General features: G+C 55.1%; 1 protein-coding gene and 1 long non-coding RNA gene across 6 annotated transcripts in view; one reads left to right on the plus strand and one right to left on the minus strand.

Moving 5' to 3' along the window:
• SMAD4 (SMAD family member 4) overlaps window positions 1-14656 on the minus strand; it is a 28831-nt gene extending 14175 nt beyond the window's left edge. For all 3 annotated transcript variants that reach the window (XM_054002955.1, XM_054002954.1, XM_054002953.1), the window contains exons 1-4: window positions 14556-14656; window positions 4232-4597; window positions 2736-2910; window positions 2286-2315 (exon numbers count right to left, since the gene is read on the minus strand). In XM_054002955.1, coding sequence (XP_053858930.1) covers window positions 2286-2315; window positions 2736-2910; window positions 4232-4480 — 454 coding nt within the window. In that variant the 5' untranslated portion in view covers window positions 4481-4597; window positions 14556-14656. The remainder of the gene's footprint in view (window positions 1-2285; window positions 2316-2735; window positions 2911-4231; window positions 4598-14555) is intronic.
• On the plus strand, window positions 14121-18449 carry LOC128821724 (uncharacterized). Of its 3 annotated transcripts, none has more exons than XR_008441217.1 (4): window positions 14121-14196; window positions 16924-17085; window positions 17206-17310; window positions 17923-18449. It is a non-coding gene; the product is annotated as an uncharacterized LOC128821724 (long non-coding RNA). The 3 variants fall into 3 exon arrangements; XR_008441218.1 differs by lacking the exon at window positions 14121-14196 and having other exon boundaries at window positions 16607-17085; window positions 17923-18141; window positions 18280-18449; XR_008441216.1 differs by lacking the exon at window positions 14121-14196 and having other exon boundaries at window positions 16607-17085.
• The last annotated feature ends 319 nt before the right edge of the window (window positions 18450-18768 follow it).

Below are 18768 nucleotides of genomic sequence, written 5' to 3' on the forward strand. Positions count from 1 at the left end.
CACACACACACACTCACACACACACACACAGGTCACACACACACACAGGTCACACACACACACACAGGTCACACACACAGGACACACACACAGACACACAAGTCACACACACACACTCACACACACACACACAGGTCACACACACACACAGGTCACACACACACACACAGAGGACACACACTGACATACATACAAGTCACACACACACACACACTCACACACACACACACAGGTCACACACACACACACAGAGGTCACACACACACACACAGGTCACACACACACACACACAGGTCACACACACACACACACACACAGGTCACACACACACAGAGGTCACACACACACACAGAGGACACACACTGACATACACACAAGTCACACACACACACACACTCACACACACACACACAGGTCACACACACACACACAGAGGTCACACACACACACACAGGTCACACACACACACACACACACACACACAGGTCACACACACACACACAGAGGTCACACACACACACACAGGTCACACACACACACACACACAGAGGTCACACACACACACACACACACAGGTCACACACACACACACACACAGAGGTCACACACACACACAGAGGACACACACACTGACATACACACAAGTCACACACACACAGACAGGTCACACACACACACACACACAGAGACAGGTCACACACACACACACACACACACACAGGTCACACACACACACAGGTCACACACACTGACATACACACAAGTCACACACACACAGACAGGTCACACACACACACACACACAGACAGGTCACACACACACACACAGAGACAGGTCACACACACACAGGTCACACACACTGACACACACTCATGTCACACCGGGTGACATGCGGCAGTGCCAGCCGTGCCCCAGCAGCGCCCACTGCACACCGAGCAGCCCCCGGCCCAGCTCCGCGCTCCGCACCAGCAGCAGCCGGGCTGTGCTACTGCCCCTGGACACCCCGCTCAGCCCCACGGCAGCAGCCTGCAGCAGCCTTCTGCTGCCCGCTCCGGGCACGGCTCACGCAAGGAAAAAAGGTGTTTCCTTCAAGCAGCTGGCTGTGTGCTAAGGCAGCGGCTAACAAGCCAATTTCTGGAACACAAGCAGGCACGCACACAAAGCTCCCGTGGAAAATACAGATTTGTGAACGCGGCACATAAACTTCGTGCACCCCTGGGGCAATCTTAAGCAACTCCCATCCGAACTGACTAGAAAATCAAACTCACATTCAAAGACCACAGGAAACCACTCTGTGTTCAGCGGGGTAGTCAGTAATTCAGACTATTCCACACACAGTGCTCGGGAATTACCACTGACACTGCAGCAATTAATTTCTATACTTGCCAGTAACTCCTACATCACATCACCTCCCATGCTCCTTTTTAAAGCAGACTAAAATATGCCAAAACCTGTTTCCTTCTGCAAGACCAGGAGCAGGACAAGGGCATGCTTATTACGTATTTAGCTGCTGGCGTTAAATAATGAAATTATTTCATTAAACAATGGAAAATTCAGCTTTGATTCTGTACAGGTGGACAGTTTTTCAGAAGGCACAGGTAACAATGCAAATCAGCAGAGATGAGCACATGGGTTACACCTTGTCAAGTTAAGTTTGTGAGGATGTTTGGTGGGATTTGTTCTAGCTCTTTTTTGCTTGAATACTTTTAATAATGCACTAAAATCACTGGATCTCACAAGTTTCTTTCTCCATGAACTTCCTCTGGGAGGAGAATAAAACAAGCCCTGAAATAAAGCAGTTACCAGCAGCAGAATCTCAGATTTCTGAGTAACGCTCATGCGAGATTTCATGTCCAATTTCTCTCAAGCTTCAGGGAAAGCAAGACTATCAGCCTCCTTTGTCCAACTGCAGAATTAACTACAGAATTTCCATTCTTTCCTTCTTATCCTGCTTATCAAATCACATTTAGCACTCCCAATCCAATTAATTAGCATATCACACAGGTGCAGGCAGTTTTGAGTGTCTCTTTTTACTAATCAGCAGCACTGAGCCGTGGGGCTTTTGGTTTTCTGCTGGCTTTCACAGGTGGGAATCAACGACAACAGGACGTAGCTCCGGGCCTGGCCGGAGCCTCTGCCCGAGGGATTTATCGATCCTGGCCCCTGACGCGGTCCCGAGCTGGTTTTTGGGAGCTCCGCGGGCCCTGGCAGCGAGGCAGAGGGACCCGGGAGGGTCTGGCGCAGCTCGTGCCCGCAGAAACCCAGCAGCAAACACAGCGACTCACCTGAGCTCTGCAGCGTCAGTCCCGAGAGATCTTTAAAGAGAAGACAGAGAAAGGAATTGCAGAGAGCAATGTATTCGGATCTCACAACGCTTCAAAGCATTTATCGGCCCTTCAAAGTCGGCGCTGCGGACTCCGCTCATCAGACCCCCTTCCACCGCAGGACCTCCCTGCCCAGTTACTCCTAGGATGCACAACAGCTGCAAGAGCTGCGTGCAAGCCCAACAGAAAGGCTTAAACAAAAGCCACAAACTCTCCCTCCACAATCGCGAAATTTGTAGCCACAGATCTGGAACAAAGGCAAAGGAGTAACTGCACTAGGAAAGATAAGAGCACCTGAGGGTAATTTATGATCAGGCCATTAAAAGTTAATGTTTCTAACTCAGGCCTGCATTTCCTAAACGTTTCACACCTCACCCCCACCGCTCCGCTGCAATTCAAGGGTGTACTCACCGATGCCAGGCGACACGACACGCTCATAATGGTAAGGGTTTACACAGACACTGTCACACTTCAAGTCAAAAGCATACTGACAATATTTAACATGCTTGAGTTCATTTTTATGAAGATCAGGCCACCTCCAAAGCCGGGCGTAAATCACATGAGGGAATCCCTTGCGGCCAGCCACCTGAAAAGTCAGACACAAAAGCTGATTGGGAACGTAGCGAGGTGCTGCACCGCACACAGCGAGAAGCAGAAAGGGAAGGGGACAAACAACACTACGCCCTCTCTCCATCACCAACATCTATTTAAAAAAAAAAAAAAGGTGGTGCACAGTTCCTGCACGGCCTACCCAAGTCCTGTGCCCAACAGCAACAAGCTTCTATTAGGGTTTTGCCAGAGTTAAGTCAACGCTGTGATTCTTAAGTAAAAAACACCGGGCACAAAATGGCAGAAGCAGAGCTTGTGCTTGAGGCGCTAGGCGTGGTCGCCTTCCCCACCACGGATGTGAAGGAGCTTTGCCCCAGAAGAGGAACAAGGTGCTAAGCTACACTGTCAGGAATTTACAAGCAGAGGAATGCCAATACATTAATAGAAATAAACAAATAATAAATAAATAAATAAATAAAATGCCTCTAGGGTAGACAGAGAGCTCTCCAGCCACCGTGCCATCTGCCCTGGGAGCAGGAGGTCACAGCCCAGGCCGGACAGGGACCGAGTCCTGATGAAGTACGGCTAAAGCACGCTCTCAGCACAGCCCCAGGGCGGGTGCCTCAGCCAGGGGCCGCGGCGCTGCGGCTGCTGAGCAGCGCTGAGCTGGCCCGTGAGCAGCACGGAACCGTCCCGGCACCCACGGCACCAGCGCCGGGTTCGTGGGGGCCCTGCCCTGCCCTGCCCTGTGCACAGAACAGCTGAGCGACGCCTCCTGCTCCTTCCGCAGGACAAGGCTCCTACTGCGGCCACGGCCCCAAACGTGCCAGGGGCAGAGCTGAGCTGTCCCCCGTCCCTCGGGGCAGAGCTGAGCTGTCCCCTGTCCCTCAGGGCAGAGCCGCTGTCCCCCATCCCTCAGGGCAGAGCCGCTGTCCCCCGTCCCTCGGGGCAGAGCCGCTGTCCCCTGTCCCTCAGGGCAGAGCTGCTGTCCCCTGTCCCTCGGGGCAGAGCTGAGCTGTCCCCCGTCCCTCAGGGCAGAGCCGCTGTCCCCCGTCCCTCGGGGCAGAGCTGAGCTGTCCCCCGTCCCTCGGGGCAGAGCCGCTGTCCCCTGTCCCTCGGGGCAGAGCTGAGCTGTCCCCCGTCCCTCAGGGCAGAGCCGCTGTCCCCCGTCCCTCAGGGCAGAGCTGCTGTCCCCTGTCCCTCGGGGCAGAGCTGAGCTGTCCCCTGTCCCTCAGGGCAGAGCTGCTGTCCCCTGTCCCTCGGGGCAGAGCTGAGCTGTCCCCCATCCCTCAGGGCAGAGCCGCTCCCTGCCGCGCAGCTCTCCCGCAGGAACACGTCTGGTTTGCACTGGTACTAACCTGCAGCCTCCCATCCAGCGTTCTCTGGATTGTAACACACTTGCTAGGATGAGCTCCGTTTGTGGTTATAGCTGTAATCAAAGAATCCAATTCATCCTTTTTCTCCTTTAGCTTTTTAACTAAACTCTCGATTGCGCGTTTTGCGAAAGTTTCGCTCTCTCCACCTTGTCGATGGCACATCAAGCTGTGAACAATGCTCAGACAAGCATCATTACTTGTTGGTGTGTTAGTAATAGACATATTGTCCATTTGTCACAGCTTTTTCTTTCAGATCAAATGTCGGTTTTGGGGGCTGTTATGATTTTCAAGCTGATGAACAAGAGATGATCCGAGTTAAGTGTTAGATGTACTGTCCCTTGGTAAAACCTAGGAGGAAAAAATATCTACATTAGAATTGTTTTTAACAAATTGCAGATCATGTTTCTAAGGAAGTCTGTGGCTTTTTTTCCTTCTTTTATTTTCAAGCTAAGTGCAGGATATTAAAAGCACATGAAAAAACTGCATTGCTTGTCCCATGATAGCTAAAACATGCCGAAGGGGCGGCCTGCACAGTTTTAGATGAAAGATTTATTCTTCCCTTAGTAACATCACTTAAATAAAGGTTACCGTTTATATGCATAGCAAGTGCATACAGAAAGGCAGGGACCCTTAAATGAGTCAGGAGAACAGTGACAATGATTTCCCAGGTTTTACCCCGCAGGATGAGACGTGGAGCGGGAGCCTCGGGGCGCTGATCTGAACAAACCCTGAGCAGTGAGGAAGCACCAAGGCACACCAAATCCCCCGCGAGCTTTACTCAGCAGCCCTGCCCGTAGCTCAGCTCTTCTCACCTCACACCGGCTCTACTTCTCCTTGCTAACGGGAAAGGCGAGAACTCTTAATACACGTTCATGCGAACCAGGATCGCCTGTATCAGGATATGGAAACCCCAGCATTTGTCTCTTCTGGAGCAAGGCGGACCACCCAGAGCCACTCAGACAAACCCCTTCCCACTTGTCTTCCTCAGAGAAGGAGCCCGATGCTGACAAAGAGGTGCTCTGGCCCTTCAGGCAGCTCTGGCTTCATGTAATCACCAGCCAAGACATTTCCACAGGCTCTGACTTCCCTAAAACACTGGCAGCAAACACACAGAAGTGATTCCACCGCGCTTTCTGAGTAAGCTTATAACACCAGCCCTTCTGAAAACTACCGTGCCATTCCCCACCGTGTAAATAAAATATATCTGATTTCAAAACTTCAGGGAAAAACAAGCCTGTCACTTTATCTGAGGAGGAACACATCCAGTCGGAGACCTGTTACTGCACTGGAATTTTCCATGTTATTAGAGGCACTGAAGTAGCAGCTATTTATTGGAAACAAATGTGTTGCACAAAAATAAGAGTGGGACGTTAATTTAGAAAGTTATGGCATCACACAGTGCGAACACATGGCTTCCCTCCTTGTAAAATGAATGCTGTTAGACAAACCCAGCACAATTTTAAACGGAAGCAAACTCTTCCTTATCTGGTATTTTCTACAGTTTTAACTGGAATACATCACGCTTTAGTACACTTGAAAAAATACACGGTGAAAATTCTTCCCCCTCCCTCCCGTATTCAAGCCTTTTCTTCTTTTGTAAGGATGCTTCTGCACTTAATTTTTCCCAAAGGAAAACAATTATCTCTAAATTTGAGTAGGATCACGGATTTTACCTAGCTATTAAAATGTATCCCTCTGTGCTGTTGGTTTTGGTTTTTTTTGTTTTTTTTTTTTGTGCTTCAATTCAATAAGCCCCTTTTCTAAAGTCAAGCTTAAACTGCCAGTCATTCTCTACGGCAACTCACACTAATCTGTAAAAGCCTGTCAGCTAAAACAGAAGAGAACATCATTTTCCTTAAATACAGAACACCACCCCAGATAGACACGCATAAGTAATCACAAATAAGTGCCCTGATAAAGCTATTAGCTAAAGGAGCTTTAAATAAAGAGGCGATTAAAATTAGACACGCAGCTTTATCTCCTACAACCCCCAAAGCATGAATGAGGATCCTGCTTGCCGGCTTTCAGGAAGGCTCAGACCCAGCAAAGCAGGACCTCATTTAAGCGGAATGATCTCCAGAAACATTGAGTCACCCCTCAGCTGCCCCTGCGCCCAACTTGTGACTGCTCAGCACTTCTGGAAGCCGGGCCAGCGGCTCAGGATTTTGGGTGCTGCTGCTGCTGCTGTGTGACCGGGGGGGCAGTTCAGGAGCTGTGTCAGTGCCGGTGCCACAGCAGAGAGGGGCGACGGCAGCGGGCACCAGCGCCAGCAAGCGCTGCGACGCCTTTCTCCAGGAGCACCAGGGTGTTTTGAGGGCAGGCCAGGTTTCACACGCCGCAAATTTAGTTTCTCACATATTCTTGGGAAAATGTATCTAAGGAAAACCAAGAATTGCTTGCCTAAAGCTGCCAGGGGTGCTCTGGGAGTGTGATTCATGAGGAACAGCCATCCCAGACAGATTTCCAGCATCCTGATAGCAGGCAGTAACGTGACACTAACGAACTGGCTAATTAGAATAGCGTGCAAATTGACATCTCGCTAGAACATTTCACACCACCGAAGGACCAGAAAGGCTCCTGCCTCAGCTGCTGCCTCGGAAATCAGACAAACACAAAGATGTCAGGAATACATTTGATGGCTTTTAACCACCAAAACATTACTACAGAGTTCTGCTGTTTAATAATGCAAGGGCAGAAGTTTTATGATAAAGGAGGAGCCCGTCTTTAGCTCAGTCACACGCTGGAGAGGCGCCTCGGCACCTCCTTACCACGCTGTGTGCAGAGAGCGAGGAGGCAGCACACAGAACAGGGCCGAGCTAATGCAAAGCGCTAACTAGTGTTTAACAAAGCTACAGACAGGCACCCGATTTCACTCAGGGTCAACGGTTTTAAAGGTCTTTTCCAGCCTTAACAAGTCTATGATTCTGTGCTACGCAAAGTAACGCGTTTCAATAACCGCGAGCAAGCTACAGAACAAGCAAACAACAGCTACAGTTCCAGGTAACCCGAGTTTCAGAACAAGAACCTCCGAAGGGGAGGTAAATCCCAAAGACAAAACAAAGTTTAGACAGCCGGGTGATTTAAATCGCCTCTGACGACCGGCAGCAAACTTCTCTCTGGAGAACAACGACCAGCTGCTAACTGGCACTGCTCCCTGCCTGCAGACAAGACGCAGGCTTGAACAAACACCACTGCTGCTGCACTACACCCGCTGCCTCCCCACGGCCGCCTCGCCGCAGCGCTGAAATGCAGCCCCCGCAGCAAAGCGCAAGGCACGAAGCAGCAGTGCAACAGCGCAAACACTGCGCTGGTGGCACGCCCCAGACCGTGACACCTGCCAGAAACAGTTACCTGAACAACACAGCGGGCTGCTCTCCCAGCACGCCGCCCTGCAGAACTGCAATCGAACACAGCTGACTGACCTGTGAGGGAGAAGGAGCCCTACCGAGCTGTCAGGACACTGCCCGCACCCTACTTATACTTGTTTTAGGGCAGGAATGCAAAACAAGCCCCGCTGACCCAGACTGCGCCGCTGTTTCTGGATCAGCTGGGACACACTCTCTCCAAACAGCGATTATCTTACTGCTGTGACCAGATAACAGAGACAAGGTTTCACACTCGGCATCCCTTGCACAACCCCCGGGAGGGCATTCCCTTCTGGGGAAGCGAGGTGTTCCTGATCAGCCAGAGAACACAGGCGACGCACAAAAAAGCAGATGAAGGCATAAACAACACTTTTATGGAACAGAAATCCAACATTCCACCTCAGCCGCACCAGCAAGACAGCGTTACAGGCCAGCACAGCCCAGGAACAATAGTTTCACGTGCCAAAAAAACACGGTGAGGAAAACACGGCTTCCAAACGCTCCCAGCAACTCTTCAGGCAGCAAATTAAGTATTTAAGAGATAGGATCACTTGGACGGCCTCGCTTGAGGCCCACGAGTTGCTGAGGTACGTTTCAGTTCGACGTTCTACAAAACAACAGGCAGACACACACACACGGAGCCTGAAGAAGGGGGTTTAGAAACAGAAAAAAAGTCTTTCTGATTTTCATGGTTAGGAAAAAACCTCACGTGGATTTCACTTCCTTGCCTTTGTGGAGTTGTTGCTACAGCTGTGCAGAAGCTCCTCTGAGGCATAAAAGGCAGGGGCTGCTAGAAGTCCCCAAAACCTTACTAAAGCTAGTCATTCAGCCAGGCAAATTTTTAAACTTAGCTGAAAAATCCCTTCATCCAAACAACTCCCATTTTCAACACTGTGATCTGGTTGAGATCTGCTCTGAAGCTGCAAACCCAGGTCCTTAAGAAACACTCACATCCTTTCCTACACGTTAGAAGCAGCCTTAGAGGAATACTTCCACCACTGAGAAGTGGTTTCTCTTCCCCCTCGCCCCGCACAGAAGCCACACTTTGCAATCTGGGGAGAGCCACCAACGCCAAGGCAGCAAGCAGCGGCCCCGGCAGGCGGCTGGGACGGAGCTGGAGTCAGGGGAGGAACACGATGCAGGCAATCAGCAGCCCCACAGCCCCACTGCGTGTACACTGCGGCCCAGGCCAGTCCCAGCTGCACGGGGATCGGGCTCACCAGGAAACTCAGCCTAAAAATGCGGCAGCAAAACCCACTGGGTACCTGCCTTAAGGTAGGGGCAGGAGGCCAACGCCCCCTCCACGCCGCTCTCCTAGCACGTGCGCTTCATTCCTGCACTTCCCACTGCAAACCAGGGGTTTCCCAAACGTCAGAACACTCGGGAGCCTTCACTGTTCAGAGGGAAAACTACGTGAGAAGGAGCGTGACCTGGAGGGACCACAGGTTAACACTTTGCTCGCAAGAGCCGAGATGCTGAATGCTATGCTTAAGGGAAAAAAAAAAAAAAAAAAAAAAGTTAAAATACATAGCACAGCCTTGTATCAGCTGGAAAAATAGCTCCTGCAGGCGCCAGGTTTGATGGAGAGAGGGAAGCAGTGCTGGGATCAGCTCAGAAGAGAGGTGCCAGATGCACGCAGGGCGCTGCAGGTGCAGAGGTGCTGGTGGGGAGGGCTGATGAACGCTCAGACAGGGCAATGCACAGCACGCACGGAGGGCACAACGCACGATGGATTTGTGACCGCGCACGGGGAGCCCTGTCACGGCTGAGAAAGAAACGACACAGACTCTCCGGAGGACACAGTGAGCAGCTTCACCCCTGATCCTCTTTTATACCTTGCTCCGATACAGACAGACCCGGCTGGTCAATTAATCAGTACATTTCACCTGACCGGCTAATTAACGGGACGCCTTCCTTATAAACAATCCTTGAGAAAAACAAGAAAACACAGAGTAGGAAAACAACACCTGCAGGTTGTTTATGATAATAACCTATCATTTATTTTCAACTCCCTAAAGTCTCTCAGACCGATTCTGGGAAAACTTAGCCAGCTTTCTCGCTCTCTGACCAGGCTGTCGCATCCACAGAGCCCGAGTGCACCCTTGTGATGGAAATCCAACCGGTGTGCGGAGTTGAAAATCAAAGAAAAAAGGGTTTTTACGTGCTGCCACTTCTTGCACGAACTGCTCAGAAGGCAGCCAGTGTCCCCGCAGAGCGCCCGAGATGACCATCATCATCATCATCAGCACAGCATCCCTCGCTGCGCGTCCTGGCACGCCGTGGCCACGGTCCCCAGCAAAACAAAGCCACGCGCGCTGTAACAAAGTGACAAGGACAGGCCGCAGCCACACCAGCCTGCGGGATGCAATTCTGGGCAGTCAGGTTCCAGGGCGAGCGGGGAGACGAATTAATGCAGAACACACCTGAAAGAACAGAACTGCGTCTCCAAGCTACACGAAAGCAATTTTTGGGGAAATGTATCTAAGGAAAACCAAGAATTGCTTGCCTAAAGCTGCCAGGGGTGCTCTGGGAGTGTGATTCATGAGGAACAGCCATCCCAGACAGATTTCCAGCATTCTGATAGCAGGCAGTAACGTGACACTAACGAACCGGCTAATTAGAATAGCGTGCAAATTGACATCTCGCTAGAACATTTCACACCACCGAAGGACCAGAAAGGCTCCTGCCTCAGCTGCTGCCTCGGAAATCAGACAAACACAAAGATGTCAGGAATACATTCGATGGCTTTTAACCACCAAAACATTACTACAGAGTTCTGCTGTTTAATAATGCAAGGGCAGAAGTTTTATGATAAACACGATAGAGGAAAATCCATAAACCAATAAAACAAAAAGCAGCTCGTGATTTGATGAAGGTGCGAGTACGTGAGTCAAGTGCAGACACTTTCCAGCACATTAGACTATTATCTACTTGCCCCACGGGTGAACAGCAGCAAAATGTTTGTAGACGTGAGAACAATTAGCATTAAAGAGCAGGGAAGGAGCAGCGAGAAGGCACCACGCTCCCCCTGCTCCCTGCGGCAGAGCTAACAGTCCCCAGAACACTATTTTTGTGCGCGCATCTGAATCATCAGTATCAATTCTCCTCATCTCTCTGGCAGCAGCCACCGAAATTTAAGACACATGGCAGCATAAAGGGAGCTGGAGAAGAGCTTGAAGGAAACTGTGAGCGGCACCAGTTTTGTTCTTGACAGAAATTCGCGTTTGGGAAGCCGGAGCAGGCATTTCTCCGCGGGAGAGGCCGGTGTGGAATGCGCGCCCAGCAGCAGCTGCGGGCACGTTCGCTCCTCCCGGCTCGCACCGGCGCATCCAGCCCTGTCCAGAAGCGCTTCCCGAGCGCCCCGGACCCAGGGTGGGGAATCGACACCACGGTAACCCCGCTCCAACCTCGCCTTCCCTCTGAGCGCAGGGGGCAGCACACGAGGGAAAAGCTAACCCCGCTCTAATAGCGCGACTGCACCGCGTGTTTTACACCCCGGGGGAGTTCCGCTTTACGCATTTCTCTGCCCTTTCTGATTCTCACTTTCTGAGAAAGCACACAGCCGGAAAACAATTCCTCCTTTCAGTACAGGCCTCTTGTGTGGTCAGAGCTGGAAGATCTGCCCACCGCAGCACACGGCCTCCTCTGCCACTCCAGCCACACACCCCAGCCCCGGGGGTAACCCCAGGGCTCTACCCCGCACCAGGGGAGCGGGAGATGAAATCCTAGGAGAGGTGGTGGAATTCCTCTCGTGGAATGACAGAGCAAACCCAGTCCCGGAGGATCCCCTTGGGGAGGCTCCCGTGACACAGAGGTTTGCCAGAACCTCACGCAGAAGGGACAGTGGAGCCCTGCCTGCCCAGGAGTGGTGTGATTTCCACAGCCCAGCAAGAGGTGTGCTAGATAACATCTGCTCTCTACAGTAATCTGCACAGGGATGGTGCTCTCTGCGTTTGCTAGAGCTTAACAAAAAACTCACCTCTGGGCACGGCAGGCATGAAAAATTCCAGCCCCGACCAAAAGTACAGTTTTTCAGGAGGTTAACAGCAGAGAGAAACAGAGCCCTAAAATCCCTGCAGGAACCTAAGAGCAGGTCCTCACCAGGATCTGCTCTCAGCACCTTTGTTCTCACCAAGTCAGTCGATTCCTCTCAGAGCTCACATCCCCATTGTGCCAGCCCAGCCTGAATGCATTATGTAAAGAGCTATCTACTTAAAAAAAGAATTCTAATCAGCGTGAGGCACTCGGTGCTTCTCCCTGGGCCTCAGCTCTTTCAAATAAAGTTCCCGAATCAATATTAAACATGCGTGCTTATGCGACAAGCAAATCCAGAGAGGTTCATGAATGCAGAGTAGGAAGAAACTCCTTGCAGTCACAGGGAAAGGCAAGGGCCAGGAGGACAAGCTGCCATTCCAGCAGCCCTGAGATGGGAAAGGAGTCCTGAGCTGGGACAGGAGCTCTGAGCTGAGACAGGAGCCCAGAGATGGGACAGGAGCTCTGAGATGGAACAGGAGCTCTGAGATTGGGACAGGAGCTCTGAGCTGAGACAGGAGCTCTGAGATGGAACAGGAGCTCTGAGATGGGACAGGAGCTCTGAGATGGAACAGGAGCTCTGAGCTGAGACAGGAGCCCAGAGATGGGACAGGAGCTCTGAGATGGAACAGGAGCTCTGAGATGGAACAGGAGCTCTGAGATGGGACAGGAGCTCTGAGATGGAACAGGAGCTCTGAGATGGAACAGGAGCTCTGAGATGGGACAGGAGCTCTGAGATGGAACAGGAGCTCTGAGATGGAACAGGAGCTCTGAGATGGGACAGGAGCCCTGAGCTGGGAAAGGAGCTCTGAGCTGGGACAGGAGCTCTGAGATGGGACAGGAGCTCTGAGCTGGGACAGGAGCTCTGAGATGGAACAGGAGCTCTGAGATGGGACAGGAGCTCTGAGCTGGGACAGGAGCTCTGAGCTGGGACAGGAGCTCTGAGCCGGGACAGGAGCTCTGAGATGGGACAGGAGCTCTGAGATGGGACTGGAGCTCTGAGATTGGGACAGGAGCTCTGAGCTGGGACAGGAGCTCTGAGCTGGGACAGGAGCTCTGAGATGGAACAGGAGCTCTGAGATGGAACAGGAGCTCTGAGATGGAACAGGAGCTCTGAGCTGGGACAGGAGCTCTGAGCCGGGACAGGAGCTCTGAGATGGAACAGGAGCTCTGAGATGGAACAGGAGCTCTGAGATGGGACAGGAGCCCTGAGCTGGGAAAGGAGCTCTGAGCTGGGACAGGAGCTCTGAGATGGGACAGGAGCTCTGAGCTGGGACAGGAGCTCTGAGATGGAACAGGAGCTCTGAGATGGAACAGGAGCTCTGAGATGGAACAGGAGCTCTGAGATGGAACAGGAGCTCTGAGCTGGGACAGGAGCTCTGAGCTGGGACAGGAGCTCTGAGCTGGGACAGGAGCTCTGAGATGGGACAGGAGCTCTGAGCTGGGACAGGAGCTCTGAGCTGGGACAGGAGCTCTGAGCCGGGACAGGAGCTCTGAGATGGGACAGGAGCTCTGAGATGGGACTGGAGCTCTGAGCTGGGACAGGAGCTCTGAGATTGGGACAGGAGCTCTGAGATGGAACAGGAGCTCTGAGATTGGGACAGGAGCTCTGGGCTGGGACAGGAGCTCTGAGATTGGGACAGGAGCTCTGAGATGGAACAGGAGCTCTGAGATGGAACAGGAGCTCTGAGATGGAACAGGAGCTCTGAGCTGGGACAGGAGCTCTGAGATGGAACAGGAGCTCTGAGATGGGACAGGAGCTCTGAGATTGGGACAGGAGCTCTGAGATGGAATAGGAGCTCTGAGATGGAACAGGAGCTCTGAGATTGGGACAGGAGCTCTGAGATGGGACAGGAGCTCTGAGATTGGGACAGGAGCTCTGGGCTGGGACAGGAGCTCTGAGATTGGGACAGGAGCTCTGAGATTGGGACAGGAGCTCTGAGATGGGACAGGAGCTCTGAGATGGGAAAGGAGCTCTGAGCTGGGACAGGAGCTCTGAGCTGGGACAGGAGCTCTGAGATGGGACAGGAGCTCTGAGCTGTCCCCCGCAGGAGCACGGCGCTCCGAGCCGGGACAGCTGGCAAGTGCCGGTGAGCGAGCACGGCGCTGCCGGGTGTCCGCGGCACTCGGTCTGGGCTCTAACAACGCCCCAGCCCGAGGCTGGGTCACCCCATCCGCCAGCACGGCCCGACCTCCGAGCCCCACGGGTCACCGAGCTGCCCCGGACCCACACCCCGGGCTCGGGCACGGGCACGGGCGGGAGCACGGCAGAGGGGCAGCGATCCTCATTAACACACCCTCGTTTAACACAGGCTCCGTGGGAGCACGGCAGAGGGGCAACCATCCCTCATCAACACCCTCTGTGCACCCCCGCCCCCGCAACCCGCGGTCAGCACCGCCCTCTGCATCCCGCAGGAGACGGCAGATGGATGCCAAGGGGCTGAGGAGCCCACACAAAACCTCCGCGGGGGCTTCTCCAGCCCGCGGGGCCGAGTGCGGACAGCGGGGCCATGTTCGGCCGGGGACAGGATGGCTGCCAGCGTTTAGAACGTAAGGCTAAAAAGTTTGGTAGCGGGGGGTGGGGTGGGGTGGGGTGGGGGGGGGGTTTCTTGTGTTCTTCTCGACGAGGAAAAGCGAGGAAGTGGGAAGGGGACAGGGAGGAGGTGATGAAGGGACGGGAGGGAGGTGGGGATGAGACCAAGGGCAGGGGGGGGCCACAAAGGAGGGGAGGTGGCGAGGGAGCCGGGGAAGGAGGGGAAGGGAGCGGGGGAGGAGCCCGGGAAGGGGCCGGGGAAGGAGCCCGGGAAGGTGGGGAAGTGACCGGGGAAGCGGCCGGGAAGGGGGCGGGGAAGGAGCCCGGGAGGGGATCCCGGCGCGGCGGGCGGGCGGGAGCCGGGAGCGGATGTTACCTGGGCCGCCGTCCGGGCGCGGCCCGAGGCCGCCGTGAGGGGCGGCGGCGGCGGCGGCGGGGGAAGGCCCGGGCCTCCGCCCCCTCCCCTCCGCGCGGCGGGGCGGGGCGGGGCGGCGCTGGCGGGCGCCGGGGGGCAGCGGCCGCCCGCTGCCGGCCGCCCCCGCCGCCTCCTGCCCGCGCTGGCCGCGGCCGCGCCGCTCGCGGTTTGTTTGCTGCCGCTGTCGCCGTCGCGGCCGCCGCCGCCGCCGACGCGCATGCGCCACATCCGGGTCCCGCGGCGCCTGCGCGGCGCCGGGGAGCGGCGCGGGCGGGCGCGTTTGTGTTTGTGGTTGGCGGGTGGCGCTCCAGCGGCGCGGCGAGCGGCCGGGCCCGGCGCGGGCGAGGAGCGCGGGGAGCTCGGGGTCCGTGAGGGGAGAGAGCCCCGCGGGACCGGGAACGCGGAGAGCTCGGGGTCCGTGAGGGGAGAGAGCCCCGCGGGACCGGGAACGCGGAGAGCTCGGGGTCCGTGAGGGGAGAGAGCCCCGCGGGACCGGGAACACGGAGAGCTCGGGGTCCGTGAGGGGAGAGAGCCCCGCGGGACCGGGAACACGGAGAGCTCGGGGTCCGTGAGGGGAGAGAGCCCCGCGGGACCGGGAACGCGGAGAGCTCGGGGTCCGTGAGGGGAGAGAGCCCCGCGGGACCGGGAACACGGAGAGCTCGGGGTCCGTTGAGGGGGAGAGCCCCGCGGGTCCGTGAGGGGAGAGAGCCCCGCGGGACCGGGAGCCGGGCTGTGCCTCTGCCCCGCCGGGCCAGCACCCCGGGGCGCTGCGTGCCACGTCCAGGCCCTCCTCGGGCTCCTCCAGGGATGGGCACTGCAAACCTCCCCGGGCAGTTCCAGTTCCTGACCCTTTCCATGAGGAAATTCCTGCTGGTGTCCCACCTGAGCCTGCCCTGGCCCAGCCTGAGGCCGTTCCCTCTCCTCCTGTCCCTGTTCCCTGGAGCAGAGCCCGACCCCCCCGGCTGTCCCCTCCTGTCAGGAGCTGTGCAGAGCCACAAGGTCCCCCCTGAGCCTCCTTTTCTCCAGGCTGAGCCCCTTCCCAGCTCCCTCAGCCTCTCCTGGGGCTCCAGCCCCTTCCCAGCTCCGTTCCCTGCCCTGGCCACGCTCCAGCCCCTCAGGGTCCGTTCCCGATGGTGGCTCCAGAGCAGGACAAGGCTGGCAGTGCCAGCACAGGGGGAACGCTCTGGGCCGCGAGGGCGACCCCGTAAATGTGGCCATGGGAACACAGCCCCAAAGGCATGCAGCCCCACAGGTACAAAATGTCTCAAATCAGAGGACACTGGGATGCTTTGGATTGAAAGGAACCTTAAAGCCCATCCCATCCCATCTCCTGCCATGGGCAGGGACAGCTCCCACTGTCCCAGGCTGCTCCAAGCCCTGTCCAGCCTGGCCTTGGGCACTTCCAGGGATGCAGGGGCAGGCACAGCTGCTCTGGGCACCCTGTGCCAGGGCCTGCCCACCCTCCCAGCCAGCAATTCCCAGTTCCCAATCTCCCACCTGTGCCTGCCCTCTGGCAGGGGAAGCCATTGCCTGTGTGCTGTCCCTGCAGGCCTTGTCCCCAGTCCCTGTGCAGCTCTCCTGGAGCCCCTTGAGGCCCTGGCAGGGGCTCTGAGCTCTCCCTGGAGCCTTCTCTTGTGCAGCTGAACAGCCCCAGCTGTGCCAGGCTGGCTCCAGAGCAGAGGGGCTCCAGCCCTGGCAGCAGCTCCGGGGCCTCCTCTGGGCTGGCTCCAGCAGCTCCACGTCCTTGTGCTGTTGGAGCCAGGGCTGGGGCAGCTCTGCAGGTGGGCTCTCAGCTGAGCACAGGGGCACAGGGGCAGAATCCCCCCTGCCCTGCTGCCCACGCTGGGGGCTCAGCCCCGGGCAGGGCTGCACAAGAGGAGTTGGGAGCCCGGCAATCCCAGCCCTGCACACAGCTCTGCTTCCCCCCTCCGCATCCCCTCACCCGGCACGAGGCAGCTCCCCACAGCAGCTCAGCTGAAAAGGAAAAGACGTTTTAGAACTGAAACGTTAGGCCTTGCTGCCCTCATGGTGTTGAGCCGCCCTCTGAATACGAAACAGAATGGGAAAAGGCGTGCGAAATACCTTGTCCCCTGAAAAATGCAACGTATTCTTTCTGAATGCAGGAGGATTTTGGCAAGGTGCTGGCTTGCTGTCACAGCCACTCTAATAGGAACCAAGAATAATGGGAATTTTTAAAAATCGTTGTGTCGCCCTATCAAAACTTGCCGCTGACACTACTCAGTCATTTACCGTCACTTCCGCATCCCGAAGGCCTCACGCTGAAAAGCAATACCTAACACTCCTGTACTTGTCATCTCTTCCTGGACAGACGTAATTGAGGCCTCTCCACGCCAGGATTTGCCGAGTGAGGTGCAAATTGCCTGTTTCTGGAGATCTGAAGGAATTCCGGGTGGGAGATGAGAGCTCCAGCCCACGGGGAGTGTCCCACACCAGACCCTCCGGCCACGGCCCTGCCACCTCCCGCTCCGAGGTAGGGGTTACAAAAGCCCTAATTAAGCAGTTAATGAGCACAGCCCCTTCCCTCCGGAGGGGATTTTTGTGGCCAAAACGTAGAACTCGGCACTTAGACTTGTTAAACTCGGCCCTTCAGACAAGGAGATCTCCTCAAATCCAGCGCCAGGAGCCGCACCAGGCGCTCCAGGAGGGAAATGTTCGGATTTCTCACGTGCGCAGAACGGGAGCGGTAAATCTGACGGTACCACGTTAAACTCAGCTTTTAGGAGGGGACGTGGGGGGTGTTATGAGCTTGGGGGCAACGTTTGGGTTGGTTTTTATTTCAGGAGCTTGGGGGCAACGTTTGGGTTGGTTTTTATTTCAGGAGCTTGGGGGCAACGTTAGGGTTGGTTTTTATTTCAGGAGCTTGGGGGCAACGTTAGGGTTGGTTTTTATTTCAGGAGCTTGGGGGCAACGTTTGGGTTGGTTTTTATTTCACGAGTTGGGGGGCAACGTTTGGGTTGGTTTTTATTTCACGAGTTGGGGGGCAATGCCTGGGTTGGTTTTTATTTCAGAGCTTGGGGGCAGTGCCTGGGTTGTTTTTTATTTCAGGAGTTGGGGGGCAGTGCCTGGGTTGTTTTTTATTTCAGGAGTTGGGGGGCAGTGCCTGGGTTGTTTTTTATTTCAGGAGTTGGGGGGCAGTGCCTGGGTTGTTTTTTATTTCAGAGCTTGGGGGCAGTGCCTGGGTTGTTTTTTATTTCAGGAGTTGGGGGCAATGCCTGGGTTGTTTTTTATTTCAGGAGTTGGGGGCAATGCCTGGGTTGTTTTTTATTTCAGAGCTTGGGGGCAGTGCCTGGGTTGTTTTTTATTTCAGAGCAGGGCGCAGGAGCTGCAGGGCCCGCAGGGGAGCGCGCAGGGCGGCTGCAGCGGGGCTGGGGGCAGCGGCAGAGCCACCCCTGCAGCACAAACGTCGCCTCGGATCCCAGGGTCTCGGGGGTCTGGCAGTCGAGGTGACCCCACGAGTGCAGCGGTCCCGGTTTCCAGCCCGCGCGGCCAGAGGAGGAGTCGGAATGCGCAGGGTCGGCTTCTCAAGGTTGTTTATTTTCTCTTATCTGTACCATGCTTTCCCGAGGAGCTGCGGTCTGTCCAGCAGGTCGGTCCGTGACAGACTCCTGTCCCCTGGGCTGCTGTTGCCATTTTTTACCCAAAACTGTGTGTGCTCTGTTTACAGTAACATGCCAATATCTATAATCTGTGTTGGACAGTGTGTCTCTGCCTTAAAACAATACAACAGTGTCACCATCACAGCAAGATGTGGAGGACAAGGAGAAGGAGAAGAAGGTCAGGACACACCAAAATCCATCCATCTTGTCCCCTTGAACCCCATTCTAAAAACCCCAAAATTCTACTTTTTCTACCCTGTGTTAATTCAGCTACCACACTGCTCAAACCCTTGTGGCTTGTAATTCCTCACACAGAGTTGGCAGTTTTTTCCACGGGCTAAAATCAAAGCCACAGGTGTTTTTGACTTGGTGCCAAGGTCTCCGAGCTCCCTGCCAGGGTCTCGAGACAGCCAGGGCAGCCAGAACCACAGAACCACAGAACCACAGAATCACAGAGTAAAGAGGTTGGAGGAGACCTCTAAGACCATCAAGTCCAACCTGTGCCTTAACACCTCAACTGGACTATAGCACCAAGTGCCATGTCCAGTCTTTTTTAA

Source organism: Vidua macroura, chromosome Z (genome assembly GCF_024509145.1).
Source record: "Vidua macroura isolate BioBank_ID:100142 chromosome Z, ASM2450914v1, whole genome shotgun sequence".
Taxonomy (NCBI): domain Eukaryota; kingdom Metazoa; phylum Chordata; class Aves; order Passeriformes; family Viduidae; genus Vidua; species Vidua macroura.